This window comes from Gymnoscopelus braueri (assembly GCF_963280865.1).
Source record: "Gymnoscopelus braueri genome assembly, chromosome: 10".
NCBI lineage: Eukaryota > Metazoa > Chordata > Actinopteri > Myctophiformes > Myctophidae > Gymnoscopelus > Gymnoscopelus braueri.
Window position 1 is genome coordinate 39,488,405 of NC_137611.1, and position 25,118 is coordinate 39,513,522.

Genomic DNA, 25,118 nt, shown 5'->3' on the forward strand with positions numbered 1-25,118 from the left:
GGTTAAATTGATTGTGATTAACTAATTTAGCTGGGGACCCCCTGGTGCCCCCCCAAGGACCCCTGGGGGTCCCCAGACCCCACTTTGAGAACCAGTGACATAAACCAGTGGTTCTCAAACTTTTTTTAAATTTCAAACACCCCCTGAGAGTGTACAAAATGGAACTGAGAGTGTACAAAATGGAACAATGGAGTACAGAAGTCCTGACGTCACTCGCTCATCCCCTGGGTCACGGTTTTGTTTCCCCATTCGGATAGACGTGTTTAATAATATCGCGGCATAATAAGAATCGTGGTCTAAAAATGAACAAAACTGTCCCGGCGATATTGTCAGGGAGGTGGCTCTGTATCGTTCACTCATATTTGATACAGTCTGTTTCTGGCGGAAATTGTATGAATTCGGTGGCGGTAACGTTAGCGTTTTCGTGACCCAGGTAGGATATGTAAATGACATCAGACTTCGGTGCTCTATGGACCCGTAAGGGTCAATTTTGTTCCATTTGTACACTCTCAGAGTTACAGACCTGTAAGGGTCCATTTGGAACCCCCTAAAGGAACCCTGAGGGTCCCTGGACCGCAGTTTGAGAACCAATGACATAAACAGAACTTTTATCCTCTTTAAAAAGGCAGTGATAAATGTGATAAATCCTTCCTATCATACCTGAAAATAAGGACACTACAAATGACACACATTTAGTGCCATCGGGAATGAATGTGATTCAGTCAGAGATGCATCAAAGATTTTGAAAGCCTTTACTGCAATAGTAATTTGGTGGAAAGGCTCAATTCTGGTGGGTGCAATATGTGAAGGATTCAGCTGTGAGCATTATAACCATTCTGCACGATAAATATGAAATATATATGAAACCATGCATAAACCAGTGGTTTGCCCAGGGCACACCAAAGGGCAAGTCAAAGTCTCCAGGCACACACATATTTTTCAGAAAAATAGCCTCTTTACAACGTGTTATCACTCGTATCACTCTGTAAATGTTTATTTGTATTTACTAATGCCAAATAAAAAGTGTAAAATATTTTCAGGTGTGCGTGTTTGTGTACGCACGCACGCACGCACACACAACCATAATTGTGGTCTCCAACAGTGTGTACAGTAACCTGCCATGGATGGAGAGGTTCGCTGTCTACTCTGTAGAACAGACAGATCACTGCTAATGGTGTCATTGTTTGTGCTGCTGTACGAACGCAGTCAATGCAGTCAGTGTTAGCTCTGTGTGACATTAGCCTTTGTTCTCAATGGCAGCTTTCCAATATAACAATATACAAGCTTTGTGTCGATCCTGCTTCAGTTTAACATGAATTATAAGGCTAATATATATATATAGACTAATCTTAGGCTATACAGTTTGTTGTAATGCATGCAGTTCCAGGCAAACAAACAAGCAGTGCAGCAGAGATGCTGACCACGGTGCAAAGGCATACAGTTGGAAGAAGAGGTCGCGCTGCTCGACGATACAAAATATTTATTTATTTATAAAGACAACAACCTTTTCGACCTGACAAGAGGTCTTCATTCCCTGAAGAAGACCTCTTGCAGCTCAAAAGGTTTTTATTTATTTATGTTGTATAAACAAATGCATCTTTTGCATCGTGGCTATGAGCAGTAAGTAAGACCCATTTCATTTTTATGCGTGCAGTTCCAACCATATAGAATCAATAATTCTTTTATCAATTAAATTATTTTTTATCATATTTTGCGTACAATTATTGATTTATCGAGTAAATAGCCATGTGTGCAGGATAATAAACAGTGACCAGGTCAATGTTGTGAAATAAACCCGTTCAGGGTGATTTATCAATTACTTACTGAACTAACAATGTTGATTTACTGAATTAGAAATGTCCTCATTTTACACATAAACACTACATTGAGGCATAGCAATTTTCAGACAACACTCTTGAACAAAACCCACGGTGACATTACTCAGTTTAGCATTTATCAGACGTAAAAACCTTTAAGTGGTCAAATAATTAGAGTGCTCTGACAACAAGGACATGCTGCAAAGTAACCTGGACATTAAGTGCCTCGTCAACGAGATAGAAGTGCCAAGCGGTAGGGTGCGGGATGAGGACCCTTTACTCATGAATGTTGATATTGTTGCCGTCGGGCAGAAAACTTGTTTCTCCATATTTCAACTGTGTATGTTTGTGCACTACTTTATCATACACGCGCGTCACACAAAAGTAGTGAAAATAGCTCAATTTAGACAATAAAAAAGGAACCATTTTGGACAAACAATAAGGTTTCCACCCGACAGCGACGATATACTGCCATTTATCACATACAGTACCCATATACCGTACTCAGCCTTTATTTGCCCTGGGTGAGGGAAGTCATGACAGGACAGGGAGGGGGATAAGCCTCTCTCAGCCCTAGCGCTGATAACTGCCATCAGCCCTAGGGCTGATAACTGTCATCAGCCCTAGCGCTGATAACTGCCATCAGCCCTAGGGCTGATAAATGTCATCAGCCCTAGCGCTGATAATTGCCATCAGCCCTAGCGCTGATAACTGCCATCAGCCCTAGGGCTGATAACTGTCATCAGCCCTAGGTATAGCTGCACAAACTAAAGTGCCACAGACCACGCGCTGAAATGTCACCTTGAGTGACTTCACTGCCGAAGGAATTATAGATGACACTCGGCTGTCGGAACATGGTTGTCGGGGACGATGTGGTGAAACTCAGGTGTTTATCTGGGTGCAAAGGAACCAATTAAAAGAGGGTAGGATACAGCTAGCGACCTTCAACGGCCCATGGCTGCGTACCCAAAGGGTGAGACTTGCCAGCAGCATGTGTTGTGATGGCCTTCCAACTGTCTGACAGTGTTTGTCCTTTTCTTTAGTTTCTGTTATTATAGGTGCCTTGTAGACAGAGCCGCGCGGACCATCTGCTCTGACCCAGGGCTATTGCAGTTAAATAAAACAAGAACTAGAATTGAAAAAACACTTTAGTTAACAGAAAGAAAAGTCAAAACAAGGCTTTACAAAAAAACAACAATAACTAAACTGTATTGTGTGTTCACAAAAATAACTAAAACTCAATAAAACAATAGAGAAAATGTCCTTAGTTTCAGTCCTTGTCAATATGTTATACATGGGTCTAATATTTTTAGTGGATATGAAATCTTGTCCTGCAATTTTTTGCAGGTTGTATGCCCTTTTGTAAAAAAAAAGCCTTCAACAAGCTCACAACTCGTGAGCTTGTAGATCTGCTATTTTCACTATTTCTCTGAGCTTGACTAAAACTAACACTAAAACTAATAAAAAACAAAAATAAAACTAAGCCTTTTCAAAATTCCAAAATTTTAAAAACTAAACTAACTAGCAAACCTACAAATTCAAATATTGGAAACAAAAAGTCAAAACAAAATAAAAAAGAAAACAATAAAAACTGCAAAAAAAAAAACTATAATCAGAATCAGAATCAGAATCAGTTTTATTGTCACATCACAGGTTTACAAGGTAAAAAAGTGGGTGAAATTCTTTTTTGTACATCGTTCCCATCGCAACGTTAGTTTCCATAGAAAGAAGAGGGGGGGGGAGAAGAAGAGGGGGGCAGGTGGGAAGGAGATCAAAAACAAGAGAGCAACAGAAGGCCAGACAAGTTATCTACATATTTACAAATATATATATATATATATATATATATATAATAACCTTGCTGTGATCTGGAGCACCTGGGCCAGGGTGCTTTCAGGGATTAAAGAGCAGTCCTCATTCCTCTCTGACCCTCTCACTATTCCCATGCATTTTTGGTTGACGTTTCTCTATCTATTGTTTTACAGCACCCCACAACACATACCATGACATTTCTTACTTATCATTTATAATAATAAATCCTACTTTGGTTTTAAGTTATCCGTTATAGGTCTTTCTTTTCATCCAGTGTGTGGGCTCATGACAGTGTTCTAAGGCAGAGTGTCCAAACAGGACTATTTTGTTCACCAGAGCAGTTACACGTTGAGTCATTTTAATCTCTATATTACATTAAAATCTTGATCTTTTGGTCTTTGTGAATAAATGGGTAGGTACATGATGAACAAATAATCGCCTGGCTTATGCCCGGGTGATCTATCTAGTTTTCTGTTTCGACTTCTTCTTCATCTGAAAATATCACCTGGCAAACCCAGGTGATTAATTTATTTAAAACACATGAGTGGAAATGACCCTGGACTTCCCTTTGAACACACACACACACACACACACACACACACACACACACACACACACACACACACACACACACACACACACACACACACACACACACACACACACACACACACACACACACACACACACACACACACACACACACACACACACACACACACACACACACACACACAGTTTCTATACAGATTCTATACAGTGTATGCACCCAAGGGTAATACGGTACAGTTTATTCTTAGAAGGCTGCTATTCCGGAGGACAAGAGCATCATTTAGCCTCTTTGTTTCTGCCCTCTCTAAATTAGAGTGTCAGCCACACATGGTGAAGCCATGCTCCTCGGAGCATTATAAAGAGCCTCTGAACCTCACAGTGCATGCATGTATAAAACGCCTCATAAAGAGCCAAAGACCCAGAACGTGCCGGTTACAACCACTTGGCTTTTCTTGACTGTCTTCTATACTGCATGATTCACCCTGCATTTTGTAAGGAGATGGGGCCCACGGTACATACTGAGCTTTTCATTGAGTGACTGCGCTGAGCGTAACAGCTTTGAATTCAAGTTCCCTTTAAACCCTGGCTAGTTTAGTAGGACAGTCTTTCTTCCGGCACAACGGTTCGAGGAAAAAAACCTCGACGAACATTGTTATCATTTTTGCTGACTCAGCAGTTTTCCTGGCATCCTTTTAATGTGTGTGAGGCTACCTGAAAACTCTAAATTATTTCCTATCCTTTTCCATTTTTCACCCCCCCCCCCCTCAAATGTAGTCGTTATGTCAATTCCACTATGTGTATAGTCCCCATCACATCACTGCTGACTGGTCTACTGTTTGGTCTAGGAAAGAGTGTAAGACAACCACGTGTATGCTCTGATAGACTGATACACATAACGTAATCGCCAGCCGCTTATTCACACCAGACAGTGAGGAAACACGCCATCTCCCCCAGTTCCGCCACCTTGCTGAACAGGAGACCCCGACCAACCTGTAAGGAGTTACAAGTATTCGAACCCCAGTCTCCACGGTGGTGGTGGGCAGGAACTTCGCCCCTGCACGACGCGACCTGGACGTAAAACTAGCTCCCTCACAATGAACCCATTAAGACCTGGAACGCATCTGCGTTAGTTTTTGATTTGAGCTAAAAAGCATTATTTTACACTTTGGCTATTCAAAAATAGCAGATCTACAAGCTGGCACAGAGTGCCGCACTACGAGCTTGTAGATCTGCTATTTTAAAAAAATCTTGAAAATAAGTGCAAATCTTCGAATATATATATTTTTAAAGCGAACATTTGTAACTAAAATCTTTGCTTCTGGGGGGTCCCTGGAACAACATATTTTGAGATGGGGGTCGGCGACCAAATACATATCATTGTGGGGGTCCTTGACATGAAAAAGTTTGAGAACCACTGATATCGAAACATACGTTTTTTCAAAAACTGTTGGGATTTAGAAGACATTTGTAGAATCGGCTTCAGGTCTTAATGGGTTAAATAAAATAAATGAAAATGAGTTCCTCTGTTCCTCCTCTCTGCTCCTCCCTCCTTGTTTCGGTCTAATACAGCCACTTCCCCTCACATAAATGTATCATTACGGTATCATTACGGCTGTGTTATCCCCCCCCTATAGCATCCATTTACCGGGACTTAGGTAAGCTGTACTGCAGCTTAAGTGGGACCCATTATGCCATTAAGTAATTATGAACAGGGACGGCGAGAAAATAATACCCATAATACCTCCCAAGGGGGGGCTGCAAGGGCCAATAGTTAAGACCGCACCCCCCCTTCCTGTCGGCCCGTCCGTTACCTTACCAACCTACCTGTTATTCCACCTGTCTCTCTGTTTGTCTATCTAATGTCTGGCAGCCGCCTATACGTCAGTGACGATAGAAGTTTAACCACATGAACCCCCCATCGTCCCTATTCTGGGCGGGAACGTTTGCCGGAAATAGCAGATCTACAAGCTCAAAACACATCTCAACGCAACACTTTGTGAGCTTGTAGACCGGCAAAGCGATACGGTGAAGCGATATAGTGTAGAACGGGAAAGAAACAACAGCTAAGGGTTCTAGTATAGAGCCCTGGAGGACTCAGGTCAACTAAGTACAGGGCGTAACCTCTTTAAGACCTGGAACGCATCTGTGTCATTTTTAGATTTGAGCTAAAGGCATTATTTTACACTTTGGCTATTCAAAAATAGCAGATCTACAAGCTCATAGTGCGGCACCGAGTGCCGCACTATGAGCTTGTAGATCTGCTATTTTTGAAAAATCGTGAAAATGTGTGCAAATCTTTGAATATATATGTTTTTAAAGCGAACATTTTAACTCAAATCTGGGGGTCCCTGGAACAACGTATTTTGAGATGGGGGTCCGCGGCCAAATACATATCATTTTGGGGGTCCTTGACATGAAAAAGTTTGAGCACCACTGATATAGAAACAGGTTTATTCAAAAAACTGTTGGGAATTAGAAGACATTTGTAGAATCGGCCTCAGGTCTTAATGGGTTAAGTGGCTAAAAAGTGAGGCGGAAAGTGAAACACTGCACTTTGTGTCAGTGTACAGTAATTGTCATAATTGTGGAACACAGTGGAACTGCAGTACGTGTGTGTGTGTGTGTGTGTGTGTGTGTGTGTGTGTGTGTGTGTGTGTGTGTGTGTGTGTGTGTGTGTGTGTGTGTGTGTTTTGGCAGCAATCAACTCACCCCAGAGTTTGGATACGCCGTCCACCCCAGTTCAGCTGTGGCCACCCGCGTGTCCATCACTGTCTCTGCAGCACAGAGAGAGAGAGAGAGAGAGAGAGAGAGAGAGAGAGAGAGAGTTGCAGAGGTTGAGAGGGGTGGGGTTGGGGGGGTACAGAGAGAGGCAGAGACAGAAAGTGGTTAGTTTCAAAAAGCCATTTGGAGTGTCATTCCACCGAGTTCAACCGTATTTAAGCCCCGGCGTTTCTGTCCAATGAGCACTTGACACTATCACTGACGAACAGAGAGGAGACGAGTCCTTCCCCCCCGACTTCTCATCCATCTCTACGCTACACTTTAGACAAGAGACACCAGAACAAAGCCATGGCACTTTGTTGGAAAGGAAATGTTTGAAGGTCTCTGTCTCAGGCAGCAATTGAATACTGAGCTCTTTGTGTGTGTGTGTGTGTGTGTGTGTGTGTGTGTGTGTGTGTGTGTGTGTGTGTGTGTGTGTGTGTGTGTGTGTGTGTGTGTGTGTGTGCATCTGCACATGTGTGTAAATGTACACAGGTGCCATGTGTGTACTTGTGCGTGTGACGTGTGTGCGTGTGTGTGTGTGTGTGTGTGTGTTTGTGTGTGTGTGTGTGTCTCTACACTCATGTCTAATGTGTGTGTGTGTGTGTGTGTGTGTGTGTGAGCGGTGCTATTTGTCATGCTGTTTGTTTCCCTAGCAACAGCTGTCTGTCAAGTGGAGCTCTTCTCCAAGGCTAATAGGCTGGTCGAACCCTGGACACGGACACGTCCCTGCAAAACTGCTTCAAAACTAATAAGCGCCGGCGGGGTCCCACGATGGCTGCTAAAAGTTCTCCAACCATATAGTAGAGTACACAAAGACATTGCCCTTTGGAACAAGCACTGCAATTTATTGATTCGTTGCCAATGTCACACCCAGATAAAAACCTGGTGTATGCGTGAGCAAGTGGTAGTGTGTGTGTGCGTGTGCGTGTGCGTGTGTGTGTGTGTCAGTGTTGCCAGATTCTGTGAGAGAAACAAGCAACCAGGTCTAGGAAAACCAGCCCAAAAGAAGCGACTATGGGCCACGTGAGCACTTTGACAAGGATGAGGCCGCACAGCTCTTAGCCACGATGCAGAAAGTTTAATTAGAATGACGAAGACTGTATTGTCGAAACGTTGGTTTCATTTCATTCTAATTAAACTTTCTGCATCGTGGCTAAGAGCTGTGCGGCCTCATCCTTGTCAACATTATTATCTGCCGTGGCCAGCACCTCATCAACACAGGTGTGCGCTCCTTACTTAAGCAATATTACACGAGAGGGTGTGCTTTACCGTCATTATTGGCACGCCTGTGATGCGGTCAGGAACGAGGCGAAGCCGAGTTCCGCCTCCGCATCACAGAAGTGACAATAATGTAAGGTAAAGCACACCCTCTCGTGTAATATTGCGATTATACAACAGTTACCAACAAAACACATCCAAATGTATTCATATTGTGGAGCAATTCATAATAAAAATGTTTCGCTATTATCCGTTTCCCTGTAAAGAGAAGAGTTTTTCACTGAGACATTAAATAGTCCCTGTAGCAGCACTATGAGCCTGAGGCACCGTCTCATCAACACAGCCGAGCTATCAATGCTCGCGCAGTGGAATGAATTCCAGTAGGCTATATGCTCCGTCGTACGACCGTGTCACGTGGCCAAAATAACTGATCTACAAGCTGACAACGAGTCGCGATGGCGACGTGTTGTGAACTTGTAGATCGGCTATTTTCGCCGTGCGATACCTTCGTACGATAAAGTATAACACACACTGGACTGTTAACGAAATGGGAGTAATTTTACTTTAACACAGGAGGATATTTATAACCTTCTAACCATTGATCAACCGTAAGTCCACCAAATAAGTCAAAATTAACAACATAGGCCATTTTGCATAGCTGTTTGTTCTCCGGTGGCGGCGGTGGGTCAGGCGGCTATGCAGGCTACTGTCTGTTTGTTTTCCTACCGTGGGACAGCGTGACTTCACAGCACAGCTGTGCGCTATATGGTCTAATCAGGTGCGGACTGCAGTGCGGAGTGATTTATTAATGTGATTAGGCCCGTGCTATGATGCTGGTTTGAAGCACGGCTAGAAAGCTATTTCAGCCAATCAGATTGCTTGGTCGGAACTACCTGTTGTATAATCTGTGTTTGCCCCACGTGAGCACTTTAACATATACATCGGCTATTTGAAAATAGCAGATCTACAAGCTCACAACGCGTCGCGATGTAAGCTTGTAGATCGGCTATTTTCAAATAAAATCTTGCGGGGAAATTATAATAAGCAGATCTGGCAACCCTGGTGTGCGTGCGTGCGAGCAATGACATTATGCACATAAATTCATATGGATTTATGTGAAGTTGAGGAGATCTCGCTGGTGGTGGGTGTCAAAAGAATATTTTAAGCTCAACATCCTGTTGTAAATGGTGAGAAACACGGTTAGGTCTTTTATCCGTCCGTCAACTATCTCCTTGTGAAAGAAACGTGAAAGGACATATTCTTTGCAGTCATCTTTTTGGCCCCCCCATTCTTCCTTTCTCTAGCCTTGCTAACCCTCTGTGACGCTCCGTATAGACAAATAGGCTTGGCAGTACTCCCAAGGAGTTTGTCAGGCCTGTGTCTGATTAATCTCTGCCTCGTTGGCACAACGCGAGGAACCTGATATTGCTCCAGGTAAGAAAAGAAAAGAGAAGTGACGACTAGATTTACTACGAGCCAAAGGCCTCTCTTTCTCTACCACCCCCCCCTCCTCCTCACACACACACACACACACGGATTGATGAGCCAGTTGACATGGCAGCCTCCTCATAGGTGTCATGATAAATTCATAATTTTCCCCCCTGTAACGGATAGTTTATCATCTGCCTCCGGCCCCTCCGTCTTCCCGAGAGCAAACCAGGGCATATTTCACTGTCTGTTGTTGGTGTCCACTAGCCCCGCGATGTACACCTGATTGTGTGTGTGTGTGGTTGTTGTGCATGGAGATGATAAAATGCCATAGAGTACACAGACCAAATCCTGAGTGTTCATTTAAGGTCTGTGAGTGTACAAACGGAACCAAATGGAATGCGTATACGGGGTCCCTTTGGTTCCTTTCGTACGCTCACAGAGTTACAAATGGATGAATTAACACTGAGGATTTTACGGTGCAGGGTAAATGGTGTGTCATATAGGCCAGTGATCGCCACCAGGATAAGCACGGAACAAATGAAAAGCACAGTGCTGTACAGTGGTTGTTGTGTCCTGGGCCAGTGGACGTTATCCATTATCAACCATGCAGCCCGCGGCTGGCTGGTAAGACAACATCAACTATCTTGTGGCTTCGGTACAACTCACTCCCCCCTGATTCAACGCAAAGACAAAACCAGCGGACGTGCAAAAAAGCAGAAACCTCCTGCCCTAATCTTCACCCTCTCAAACAAAACAAACGCCCACAGCTGCTGATATAGGCTTGGAATCTAGCCTGAACTCATGGCAATGTGGTGAAAGTCCCAACAGGCGTGTCGTCGTCCGCCCGTCGGAGGGGTGTTGGGAGGTGAAAAAAGAAAAGGTATACCGAGGATGAGCTATACCGTCAGGAAAGGAGTGAACGTCTTTTATTCTGAATGTCCACTTCCTGTGGAAACTGTCCATGGGCCGATAGGCTCTATGCACATCAGCCATATTATCACTTCCTTCACAGGTGTTACCAATGATACTAATGAAGGCTCTGTTCCATTTAGTGTAGAACAGTGGTTCTCAGACTTTTTAATTTCCACGACCCCCATAACTCTGAGAGTGTACAAATGGAACCAAATGGACCCGTGAGGGTCCATTTGGTTCCATTTGTACACTCTCAGAGTTACACACCCGTAAGAGGCCATTTGGAACCCCCTCAAGGAACCATGAGGGTCCCTGAACCCAAATTTTAGACCCACTGGTGTAGCAGAGTGTTTCCAGTGAGCCAACATGACACAACATCCCGCACCCTGACTCTGTTTGACCAGAATGGAACAGAGCCTTCATTAGTACCATTGGCAACACCTGTGAATGTCTTCACAAACTGGCTGCTGTGCATAGAGCCCATTGTGTACTGTAATGTACGGGATGAGTCGCGCAATCAAAAGGTGTGTGCGCGGTCGTGCACGCACACACACGCGGCAGCACAGAGACCAATTTCCCATGTTCTTCCACAGTGACAGCTTTGTTCACACCAGGCTTCCATCAGACTATTTCAATTTCCTTCAGATCATTTCCCTTCCGCCTGGCTCTCCCACACCCCAGCCCAGCCAACCAGCTCCCTCCACAGCCTGCCTGCACTGTGACTGCTGTCAGCTGTGGCGAGAGGAGTGTGAAACAGCTCTAAGTGCTGGTCTGGCGCTGTGGGGACTGTCAGGCCTTCCTCTGGGGAAATCACAGCGGCTTTAGTCAAATCACACCGGTATTCGGTGGGCCGTTTACAAATTTTTTTTCTCCCTTCCTTTCTTCCTTTTTTAAGGAAAGGGAGGAGAGAAAACTGTAGCACAAGGTGACCGACAGAGGTAGAGAGAGACACAGAGAGAGAGAGAGAGAGAGAGAGGCAAAAGAGAAGGTCAGAGCCCCATGGGAGGGGGAGCATCAGCTGTGTCATGTGGTCTAATCCCAACCATTAGCATGAATGACAGAAGAGCAGATGAGCAAATGGCGGATGCTAAATGGTTATTAGCAGCAGCGGGGGGGTGAGAGAGGCACAGACAGGCGTCATGCCACACCACTCACACACCTGTCTCTGTACTGCCACCCGCTCAGTGCCCACACACCTGTCTGTACCGACACCGGGGATTTGAACACAACTCTCCGATCACGTTCGTTCATTTCTTTCGGTTTTTTTCTTACTCTCACTTTTTTTGGCCAAGTGCGTTTCGACGGACAACAAATCCTAATTGGAACAGACAGGCTGTAGTCACGAGTTCTCTGTACACGTGCCGTTACTACAGGAGAGAGATTGACATTTACATTTAGTTATTTCTTTATATAGTTCTTTAATTATGCTAACCCAGTCAGACCAAGTGCAAAAAAGTGCTTACATTTGAATGAACTTATTACTTATTTTAATCGTACTACTTGTTTATTCTTATTCTTTATTCTTGGAACCTTAACTGTATCACTCTACTAAATACCGGTATGTATCTGTCCTGTGTTTCATGGACACTGCGATACAGCCATTTCCCTCAGGAGGTAGGTCGGTATGTCTGTCTGTCTGCCTGTCTGTCTGTTCCATGTCATCATAGAGTGGATTTACGCTTCCTTGCACTGTTCATGCATATAGCTGAATCCCCCAGTGTTAATTGGCCTCCGGTCACTGTGTTTCCCAGACCCTTTGCACAAGAAACCTACATATTGCATCATTTGCTATGGGATTCATTGAATTTGCTCATGTTTCCACGTTGTATCTGAGGCAGACGGGACACAGATAATCTTCTCTCTCGCCAACTTCTCCTCCCTGTCTGTGGCCCTGGCAGTTTCACGCTAGGTTTAACTCCTCGGCTTTGACCATAAAAGCCCTCCTCCGTTTATTCCGCATGGCTCCCCCTGATTCGGATGGCAATTAGACTTGACCACGCCCCCCCCCACCCACCCTCACCCCAACCAGTGGTGTAAAGTAACTAAGTACATTTACTCAAGTACTGTACTTAAGTACAATGTTGAGGTACTTTTACTTTACTGGAGTATTTCCAATTGTCTAATACTTTTACTTCTACTCCACTACATCTCAGAGAGGCAAATATTGTACTTTTACTCCACTACAATTATTTGAAAACTTTAGTTACTAGTTACTTTGCAGATATAAATTATTACATTATAAAACATACATTAACCACTTCAGCCCTATTTTATACATAGGCTAATGTTTGAAAGTAGCCGATCTACAAGCTCACAATCGCGACGCATTGTGAGCTTGTAGATCTGCTATTTTAAAACATTTTAGTACTTTTACTTTTGGTACTTTAAGTTCATTTTGATACCAATACTTTTGCACTTTTACTCAAGTAAATTTTGAATTCCAGACTTTTACTTGTAAACAGAGTACTTCTACATTGCAGTATTGATACTTTGACTTAAGTAAAACATTTGAGTACTTTTTCCACCACTGACCCCATGAACCAACCAGTCCATTTCACTGTCTTTCTTTCTTTATGCCTTCAGGGGGGACAAGGAGAGGAAAGGGGCTGTGCTGTCCCCAATGTTTGGAGGCCAGCCCGGAGTGCTTTCCCCTGGCCATGCACTCACACATTCTGCTACGTCAGCTCCACCTGCGAGCGTCGATAAATTACACACAGCAGGTTCACTAGCAGTTCAGTCTGTGGGAAAATGATAAACACGGAGAGCTCATTGTTCACTGCGCACCGAAGCTCATAAATCTATGGGAAAGACAATAGCTCGCAGGTGACAGCGTGGCCGTCGGGTGAATGGATTCATGCCGCAAGGCCAAAGGACATAATGCGACTACATCATGGAATATTAGTGGATCTGAATTACACAAGAGCCTGTCCTATGCTCGTTGCATAGATGCCTTAGGGACAAATCGAAATTTATGTAGGGGTACCCCTGGAGGAAATATATGTGCCCTAATTTAAAATGCGATGACCCTTCCTCTGAATGGGAAAGAAAATCAATGACCCTCCCCAAGTGATTAAAAAAAAAAGAATGACCCTCCCCCAAAAATATCAATGACATTTACCTCAGTAAAATGATGTCTATTATACACTAATCTTATTCCTAACCTTAACTTCGAGTAAATAAATAGACCGCAAGAAGTAACGTTGCATCGCAGAAAATTACTGACTGGAGTGGGATTCGATCCCGCGGACTACGGAGCACACAGATTCAGAGTCCGACAATTTACACAGAAGCTACCCGTGCTGATGCAAAGACAGAGTTGTCAGAAAGAGTAAACTTTAGCACCGCCCGTCTGGGCAGGGAAGTGACGCAAGTGACTGGGGACTGGGGAGTGGCTACGTTCTTCAAAGTAGCGCTGCTCGCGACGCATCATCAATAGAGAACACTTGCTGTATTAAAAACAAATATGAAAGACAAGCGCGGTATAATGAGAGGCAGGTGCCTGGAGTGATGAGTGATGTGATGTGTATGAAACCCAGAACGACATTGCAGCATGTGATTATTGTGGCCATGCCCCTGGCCAACACATGCAGGTTACAGTTGTGCCACCACCACCTGATAGTGATACAGCACCTGTCTCCAAATTTGACCAGGTATGTTTAGTTTTTTCTACTGAAGCATCTGTTTTCAAAGAATTAGAATAGATTTATAATGTATTTAGAGAGTGTGTGTGTGTGTGTGTGTGTGTGTGTGTGTGTGTGTGTGTGTGTGTGTGTGTGTGTGTGTGTGTGTATATATATATATACATATATATATATATATATATATACATGCATATATACATATACACATGCATATATACATATACACATGCATATATACACATGCATATATACATATATATATACATATGCATATATACATATATCAAAATCAAATGGTTGTTCTTCATTTCACAGCTTCCAGAGAAAAGGAAGCTTTCGCTTCGGTGGCTTCCACATCCCAAGTCTGCAAAGACCCTTTTCCACAACAAAATGCTACCAGCCTTTTATGAGGCATCATATCCCGTTTGCAATGACAAACTGTTTCAGAAAGTCTTAATGCTAGAAAGAAATAGGTCTTTCAAAGTAACAGAGACAGTCCAGGAGTACTTGTTTAACTCCTCTGAGTTTGCTGTCGTTTGTTCTCCTCTCTATTGCATTTTCAATTTTTATGAGACTTTCCTCAGCAGAGAGAGTCTGCAGCGAAACTCTTACATTTCTGTGAAGATAGCTTTTAATACGGACATTTGTTCTCCCACTGTTGTGCGACGCCATACTTGTTGTTCTGTTTACACCAACCAGACCCACAGAGAGAGAGCACGCTGTCCACAACGAGCTAAAATGGTGTCGTCACCAAGGAGAGTGTCACTGATTGGCCAAATATTGAACACGCCCACTGTCTGGATAGGCCAAGCACAATGATTGACACATAGGGGGAACAATGGGAAACGGTGTTGTTGGGAAGTACCATTGAGGAAAAAACGGAGGGGTAGATGATGTTGTGTTGATCACAGTTCTCCTGAATTCAGAAAAACTGTAGTAAAAAATATATATAAAAACCCGGACTATTTTATTAATTAAAAAATGCATGACCCTCCCTTGGACTCAAAGTAAAATAGCAGACCTCCAAGCTCACAGCGTCCGCATCCGCGACGCGGTTGTGAGCTTGTATGTCAGCTGTTCTTGGTGCGCAATACCGTTGCGCGATGAAGTATATATGTCTCGCTAGGGCGCGCCCCACTAGCCTACACACAGAGGAGGTTGAATGAAGTGAAACCAGCGCACCCCAAAACTGCAGGTCTGGGGATCTGTTGGGAATTGATTACATGAAACAGTCAAATGTGCGTCCAGTCTCAATGTTTGTAAACAAATAATTGGTCTATAGGATAGGCAATAGGGATACACAAAACAAGCACATTGCAAGTTAACCACATGAACCCTTGTGTCCCTATTCTGGGGCAAACTTTACGCAAATAAATATATGATCTACAAGCTCAAAACACGTTGCATCGTGGCACGTTGTGAGCTTGCAGGTTGGCTATCCCGGGCAACAATATTTGGAGTAGAGGTAAAAAAAAAAAGAAAAGAAAGAAGCAGACCTAGTAAAAGGCCCCTGGGGGGCCAACACGGGTCAACAAAGTATATAAGGGTTTAAGTGGTTAATGCAGTGTCTGCACCGAGGAGCACTGCACTGCACCCTGAAAGCCCCCAACTCAGTCCAAAAAGTGCACGATGAGGCCCCTAACACAAAGTCCTCAAGGCTACGCTCCTGCTTCTCATTAGCAGCCCATGTGCATGCAACGTCTCAGGCCTAGTGGGGATCAATACCTAATGGTAGGGCAGTTTGAAGAGAGAGAGAGAGAGAGAGAGAAAGAGGACCGCAGACGCAGAGGGACTGCATTAAACATTGATGGGGGCTTGCGTTCCAGATCGATAAGCCCAGCCCTCTTCACACAATTACACGTCAGCAGGCAAGCACATAATACATCACGCCAGACATGCATGATTGCATGTCGCTGGCATTGCCATCGGGGGCCGAAGAACACCTCCTATTGAAAGATAATACAGCCAGAAGAAACAGAACAGCAGGACCGGCGTTGTCCAATCCATCCTTCCTCTTTGATGCTTTATCTGTGTGTTTAATTCCGAGAGGGGGGGAAAGTGGGAATGGAGGTGTGGTGGTGCCAGGGGCAATTTTCTCCCTTTGTGGCCGCGTCTGTATATGCCTGTATGTACGGTCGGGTCGATACGACATGTGCAAAAAGGGCCTTTTCTGAAGCTCTCCCCGGCTCCCTCGGTCAATACTGCAGGCAATTCTCCTCGGACTCTGTAGATCTGCTATTTTCAGCATGCAACCAAGTGTAAAAATCTGCCATTATACGACGCCATCAAGGCACCGCCAACATACATTTCAGTCGACTAAATCAACTGCAGATTTAGTCGACTATAATCTTAACGATATCTAGTCGACTAAAACTAGACAAAAACTACAACATTTCAGATGACTAAAATGTGACAAAAAACTAAATGGAACTTGATTCAAAAGACTATGACTAAAACTGAATACAAATTTGCTGTCAAAATCAACACTACTCTACGCCCCCTCAGCCCCAGCACATCCACCAGCCCAAAGGATGCTGGAACACTTTGTAATTCAAGAGAGAGACAATCTCCACATGTATGCTGGAAGCCAGACTGTGAGTTGGTCCTCTTTCGTTTTTTTTTGGTGTGATTGCGGTAGCACAGCAAACGAGGAAGCAAACCAAAAAATCCCTGACTGGTGAATGACTATGATTGGGGGGGGGGGGGGGGGGGTGAAGAGAGAGGGTGATCAAAGAAAAGAGCGGACTATTAGCGTCTCTGTGTGTGTCGGAGAGAGAGACACAGACAGACAGACAGAGAGAGACAGAGAGAGGATAAAGGGAGGGAGATAGGCGCGGAGATGGTTTGAAAGAAGAAAAACAACAAAAACCATCAGAAGAGAAACCAGCGGGATTGAAATGAGCACTTAACTATGATGAAGCCTCACGGTGGCCTGCTGAGCCTGGCATCTTAATGTGGGACCGAAAAGAAAGAAGAAAGGAGGAGGAGAAAAAAAAGAAAGAAAAGGAAAATTGACGGGCAAGCAGCAGCCAGAGGAATGCCTGCTGTGTCTCCCATACTAATCAGTCCAGTCCACTCAGGGGGATTTTGTGGAATAAAGATGATTTTTTTGACAGACTAAAATATCCTCTCGACAAATGGAGTGGAAGTTCCCCCATCGATATCACTGTCTCCCCCCTAATGTCCCTATCCCCCCCTCCCCCCCCAGGGACACCATTCACTCTCTCCGCACCCTGGGAAATGAAGATAAATAAATACCTTTAAAAAAAAGCACAAAATGCCAGGCTGTCGGAACAGGACTATCGCCATGGCGCTGCTTGAGCGCTTATTAGATTGAGGGACAAAATGGGTTGGTGAGATCAGCTGAAACCCAGCCTGGCGGAGCGCTTTGAACCGATTTGAGACCGGTGATTGGGTTTGTGTTGATGTGCTTCAGGCGGACCACCACAGGGGAACTGAGCCGCGGCGGCCAGACGGTGATATACCAGGAGGAACAAAAGAGCCCGAGGGGGGTGATATCTGCGATCGAAGTCATCTCCCACAATAGCACGGCACAGGAGGCCCGTCCTTGGCTGCAAACACACATATTAGGGACGGGACGGTTAACCAAAATGTGTGTCACTAACCGATCGATCTGGGAACCCATCGCCAAATAAAAAGGAAAAACAGCGCCCTCTGCTGTTTTTTACTCTTTCACTTGGCTCTGGGACGAGCTGAACGGAGCACCTGTGCGCAAGGAAACCAGGGTTTTGGTCTGCCCTCAGCGCTCCACTTCTCCCAGAGAACATGGATCGTTTTGGTTATCAGCCCACTTGTTTCTATGATGAAAGAGCAAGTTAAAATGTGAATATCTTTCCGTGGTTTTGTCTGCTCCGAGGACGCCATTGTTAAATGAGTTTCGGTTTGTTTTCAGTGGGAAGCGAGAGCACAGACAGTAAATCCCGCCCACTACATTTGATTGGGTAAAGCGCGGCCTGCTTCCTGATCTGAAGGCACACCCACTTGTAGGCCAGTGCGTACACGTTATGACGAAACCCCCCGTCAGATTCAAGCGGAGTGCAAAATCTGTTCTTGAGAGATTACTAACCGATTAGAACAGGGGTGGGCAACTTTGATGATGAGAGGGCCATTATTTCCACACTCACTCCAGAGGGCCACATTGCATATACTGTCGGGCCATTCTACAGTATATCACACAAAAGTAGCTAAAATAGCCTATCTACAAGCTCAACTATATAAATAGTTAAACTTATGTTAACTTTATGAACTTAAATACAAATATATTGGACATAAAAATACAATAGAATTTTAATACTTGTCATTAATCTACTATAGAGACTGAAGTAATTAAAGCGGGTCATGTTTGCATGTTTGGAATTGTAACAGCTGAAATCAATAATATATCAGTATTCCGATATTAACCTGCGGGCCGCATTAAGTGAAGGTGGGGGCCGCATGTGGCCCCCGGGCCGCCAGTTGCCCATGTATGGTTTAGGACCAAATAACCAAAATGAACCGAAATTAAGCCATATAAAAATAAATACAATATTAACAGAATATTAATGTAAGAAATCACTAAAACATCATCTATGATTGTTTCTCGTACAATATTTTACAATAGCTAATCTCTCATTCTGTACAGCAGTACAGATATAGACTTAATGTATGTTACAATATTATGTTTAAGGTCCTATTTGAACTCTCCACTGGACTGCAACTTTATTTATTGATACGACGTCATAGGCGGTTATTCCAAAGTTACACGTTTACACAAAAAAAAGGTCCAAATGAGACACATAACACATATGAGACATTTGTAACCTGTACGTTGCTAAAGTTCGGCAGAATCTGTCACTCGTGCTGAAGAGGATTCTATAGTTTCATGTTTTGGGTAATACATACATACATGTGGGTAATACATCACTGCATGTCATGTGTCTACCTAGAGACCTGACAGCGCAACAATAATGACAATGTAGCGGATAGGAGAACTGAACAGAAATTAATCTGCCATCTTCAGAGACATTAGCGCTGAGTGATAGGACACACAAGTCTCACACCACTGGACCACAGACACAACTAAATGAACACTCTCAAAACGCACGCGCGCGTACACACACGACACACACACGCGCACGCACGTGCGTGCGGTCGTGCGCACGACTTGTCACACTGTTCTGAGTTCCCAGTCACAGCTCGCTCTGGCTGAGTGAAAATTAATTTTTCAGCGTGAAAGGAGACTGGGTCACCGTCAAGAGACAGGAAGATGGGGAGAGGGGTGGGAGGGGTAAGAGAGAGAGAGAGAGAGAGAGAGAGAGAGAGAGAGAGAGAGAGAGAGAGTGTAAGACAGAGACAGTAAGAGAGAGAGAGAGAGAGAGAGAGAGAGAGAGAGAGAGAGAGTAAGAGAGAGATAGTGAGAGCAAAGGCAGCAGCTGTTCAAGAGAATGTTTCACAAGAGAAGCAGGAATGAATATATACATGCAATATCTCTGATGAGGGCTTGATGAGACGCCGCCATCGTCGGGAGCAGGGTGACGCTCTGTTGGCCTCGCGGGTGGCACTCGAGGTGATTTTTTTTTTTTAACAATAAACACAATACAGCCCCGGCTAACATACTGTCACCCTTTGGTTCATAATAGACTAGTCTGTCTAAACTGCAACACGGGCTACAACACAACACCCCCCCTCCCCCCTGCCGAGAGAGGCACTATACACGCATCTAATCATCACCCACAACCGCTAAGTCCCTCACTGTCCAGGTGTAGAGTGGATACAGCATGTCCACACCACAGCGTCACCACACCTTCAGCTCTCTCTCTCTCTCTCTCTCTTACTGTCTCTCTCTCTCTCTCTTACTGTCTCTGTCTTTTTCTCTCTGTCTCTCTCTCTCTCTCTCTCTTTCTCTCTCTCTCTCTCTCTCTCTCTGCATTCTGTGCAGTGGTGGAAAAAATGTTTTACTTAAGTAAAAGTATCAATACTGCAATGTAGAAGTACTCTGTTACAAGTAGAAGTCCGGAATTCAAAATTTACTTGAGAAAAAGTACAAAAGTATTGGTATCAACATGTACTTAAAGTACCAAAAGTAAAAGTACTAAAATGTTTGAAAATAGCCTAGGCATAAAATAGGGCTAAAGTCGTTAATGTATGTTTTAATATATTAATTTATATCTGCAAAGTAACTAGTAAGTAACGTTTTCAAATAATTGTAGTGGAGTAAAAGTACAATATTTGCCTCTGAGATGTAGTGGAGTAGAAATACTCCAGCAAAGTCCCTCAAAATTGTACTTAAGTACAGTACTTGAGTAAATGTACTTAGTTACTTTAGACCACTGATTCTGTGGTCAGGCGAGAGAGAGAGAGAGAGAGAGAGAGGGGTAGAGAGAGAGGTTAGTCACACCATTTGCATTCATTAACATTACATTAGCAGAATAGAGCGATCTTTAGAGAGCAGGTTGCCACTGAGTGTCATCTTTAATTCATCATAACCCCCCCCCCCCCCCGCAGAACCCTCCATCTGCATCACCACCAGCACCGCTGTCCTCTTCCTCCCCCTGCTTGCCTCCCCACCTCCACCCGTCTCCCTTAATGTCAGAGACCCCCTCCCCCTTTGCCACGGTACACATCTTCACTTCCCATTTTACCTCCGTCTATCTCATCTACCTCGCACCGCCTCTCTTCTGTTTCTCTTCTGTCTTTCCACTCCTCTCTCTCTTTTTAATCTCTTTATTCATTTCCTAATTAATTTTACTGTGTATTCTATTTTAAGAAATGACATTTTGACAGAAAAATTGAGGGGGAAAAAACACCTTGCCAGTAGACTTGGGTGAGGTGCTGGAGCCAAAAGGAAACCAAATGAACAATATAAGGCAGCACTCACGCCTGGAGAAGGTCTATGACCAAAAGCTTGCTATAAAGAAATGTAGAAAAATCCGATTTTTGCACAGTTTTGAGCGTGCGGAGGCTGCCCTTTATTGTTCATTAAGATATTACATGTAGAAAATTCCCTCAAAATGAATTATCTTTTTTTTTTTTTCAAACCATCTCCGCAGTCCACACCTCCCTCCCTCTCTCTCTCTCTCTCTCTGCCAAGCATCTAGTATGATGGTTTGACTTGTCCGCGCTGCAGTGTTCCTCTAGGAATAACTGGATGGAGATGTACGGGTAGGTGCTGTGCTTCCACCAGATCTTGCACATGGGTTTTGTCTGGCTTGGCTTGAAGCCTGGAGACAGCGTCAGTGTCTCATGGGCTTCAGACAGGCAGCTCCACTTCTGTGTGATCCTTTTATATAGTAACACCAACACGTATCAGAGAAGAAATGGCACTTCCAATTAGAGAAGTGGTCCTCTGCCTACATCACACACACACACACACACACACACACACACACACACACACACACACACACACACACACACACACACACACACACACACACACACACACACACACACACACACACACACACACACACACACACACACACACACACACACACACACACACACACACACAGCGGTGGTCTCATTCAGTCAGTGGTGGAAAAAGACCTCAAATGCTTTACTTAAGTAAAAGTATCAATACTGCAATGTAGAAGTACTCTGTTACAAGTAAAAGACCGGAATTCAAAAATGACTTGAGTAAAAGTACAAAAGTATTGATATCAAAATGTACTTAAAGTACCAAAAGTAAAAGCACTAAAATGTTTGAAAATAGCCGAGCTACAAGCTCACAACGCGTCGCGATGCCACACGTTGTGAGCTTGTAGATCTGCTATTTTCAAGCCTATGTATAAAATAGGGCTAAATTGGTTAATGTATGTTTTATAATGTAATAATTGATATCTGCAAAGTAACTAGTAACTGAAGTTTTCAAATAAATGTAGTGGAGTAAAAGTACAATATATGTCTCCGAGATGTAGTGGAGTAGAAGTAAAAGTATAGACAATTGGAAATACTCCATGCAGTGAGGTAAAAGTACCTCAACATTGTACTTAAGTACAGTACGGGAGTAAATGTACTTAGTTACTTTACACCACTGGAGAGTCTCATTTGAAGGCAGAACAATAGACCTGCTTCCTTTATCGTCTTACTCCAAAGGCCATAATTAGCAGCATTCATTCCCTAGCCATGACCATTAGCGGCAGTTACTGTGTACTCTCTCTGTGTGTGTGTGTGTGTGTGTGTGTGTGTGTGTGTGTGTGTGTGTGTGTGTGTGTGTGAAACTTGCGCCATAAAGGCTAAAAAAAATGACGTATGGCAAAGTGAGGAGAAACGTGGCCCAGTAATTAGAAGAGCATCGATTGTGCCGTTACGAGAACACTAGCATTGATTTGGATGCAGAAGTCACACACAGAGATGGAGAGATGCATGCTTTGTCCTTCCACACGCTAACCATTACCAGAGACAGATGGGAAAGAATCTAACACATGGATTAGTTCAATCCTGTAGAGTCCATTAAAACGAACAATCTAATTAGTTTTAGCTTAAGTGCCATGGACTTCCAGTCATTTTGCCCTTTTCCACTGCTCTAAAGAGAGAGGGAGAGAGAGAGAGAGAGAGAGAGAGAGAGAGAGAGAGCAACAAATGTAATGAAGCTACTTCAACAATGTCATTTAAACCACATCCTGGAAGTGCTGTGTGCAGAGTTTATGTTAAACACAGATCAATAAGATGCACACAGATGGAATGTATACTCCCCCCTGCCCCCCCCCCCCTCCACCCCACCAAAAAAGAAAAGAAAGAAAACAACAACAGCATCATATCTGTTTTCAAAAGCCAAAAAGCGGGAGCTATTAAAAATTTCCATAAATAGGCCTAAATCCTATCAACATAATCTGGCAAAAAAGCGCGGTGCTCAGCATCCTGACAGAAGAGATGCCATTTCGCATTTCTCTTATTGCTGATGTGCACACACACACACACACACACACACACACACACACACACACTGCAGAAATATAATCTCTCCTCCATACAGATTTTCTTTCGTGAGTCAGGCATTGATGATGACGCAGCCATGGGACTTCTGCAATTCCATTAGTACACACACAGACACACACACACACACACACACACACACACACTGCCATTTAATGGCTTCTTACATCCTCCCAGTGGATGGCTTAGGACCAGCGCTGTCAACGGAGCGAGGAATGCATGTCACAGATACAGACACGTTCACATGTGTAAATACACACACACGCGCGCCTGTGCGCGTTGGTACTTACGCACACACACACAGACGAGCGAACCCGCGCGCACATGCACACACACACACACACACACACGCACACGCACGCACACACAGTTCTTCAATATTTCGTTGAAGTTTAACGTCCCCTGATGCCAGGTTTGGAAAAAAAAGCACAATATGAGCAAATAAATCCCCATGGATTTCTACCTCAGTAAGTCCATTAGCTCTCTCTCTCTCTCTCTCTCTCTCTCTGTCTCTCTCTGGTACATACAGCAGGGATATGAATAATAATCCATACAAGACGCTATATTAACACATCCACTGCCAAGGGCTAATCTCATAATGTACTCACCAGTGCCAAGGTGTTTTTGTTGTTTTTTTGTTTTTTTCATGTCGCCATAGATCTTGTTAAAATCCTTAAGATTGAGCGCTACACGGTCTGTTTACATCCGCGCGATCTCCCTGTATCTCCCAGTGAAAACCACGTGTCAAACGGGGCATCCATGTTTGAGTTAGAGCGGATTACGTTAAACAGTGAAATGCGAGGAGAAAAAACTACAGGAAGAGAATTGAGTTTCAGTTTCGTCTGTAGAATGGGAGCGGGCGTGAGCGTCAAAACCGGATCCCAAATAATTCTATTTCCTGTCATCAAACCGGAAACGGAAGTGGATCAAAAAAATTCCGAAAGTGCACCCGGACCGCGCATGCGCGAAAAGACCGCAGCCCGTAGGGCTACGGTCTCGGCGCTTAACAGTTGGATTTAACGGCCCGTAGGACTACGGTCTTGGCAGTTAATGTGTTAAAAAATGAGGTAATATAAACATATTCATTTATATTCATGCTCATAATGATACAGACGGCCCACGATAAAAGGAGCGATGGAACACAAGAAGCTTAATGTAAGATCACACCGCCTGTGCCGTTTGTTTGGCACATGGCGCTGTTTGTTTGGCATGTCAACGATTCTCTACACACTCGCTTGTTACCAGCAGGCGTCGGCACCGGTAATCCAGCTCTAATCCAGATGGAGGCAGTGCCAGCCGCTCCCCCCCCCCCCCCCCCCCATCACAATACTCATTAAGGCTAATATTACCTCTGCCAGCCTGCTTGCCTTTAAGAAACCTGGCAATTTGCTGCAGTAAAAATGTGGTAATTACAACTCATATCAGGCTGCTCAGCTCCACAAAACAGCACTTAAGAGACGGGTGTGTGTGGAGGGGACTGCACCTCCCCGATGGTTCACTGGCGGTGGAACAAGGACCTGGCTGGCGTCCCAAAAACACTCACAGCCACACCCTCCATCCAACTGCCATTTATTCACAGCCGCTCTCCTGCTGTTTGCCACTACCCCCCCCCCCCCTCCCCCACAACCACCCGAGCGTTCGTTCTTTCCAACGTAAACATCAAAGAGGGTAATGTGATCATTTTAACGACAAACGAAAAAAGGATTTCTTGATCAATGCCCCCCCCCCACACCACACCCCCCTCTAAGGTACAGAACGGAATTATTTGACATGAACCACGGCTATAGTCTAGCGAGAAGTATCGCTTTACCAATGCCGGCAGTCCGATGCCAAGAAAAAAGCCGATTCTGGAAAGCTCTCCTGTTTCCAATACGCGGCAGAACGGAACACGAGGGAGGAAAAAAAAAGAAAGCTAAACGAGAAGTTAAACAAACCTCCGTGTTTATGTTGGACGACGGCACCACGTGAGGGGCGAACACGACAATGTAATTTAACTCTTTTCTCCCTCCTTTTCCATAAGGAACATGCATTAGCA

At 44.2% G+C, this 25,118-nt stretch overlaps 1 protein-coding gene across 1 annotated transcript in view; it reads right to left on the minus strand.

The window, feature by feature from the left end:
* LOC308092785 (ephrin type-B receptor 1-like) overlaps window positions 1-25,118 on the minus strand; it is a 251,743-nt gene that overhangs the window by 156,562 nt on the left and 70,063 nt on the right. The window contains exon 2 of the mRNA XM_080438885.1: window positions 6,891-6,955. Coding sequence (XP_080295011.1) covers window positions 6,891-6,955 — 65 coding nt within the window. The remainder of the gene's footprint in view (window positions 1-6,890; window positions 6,956-25,118) is intronic.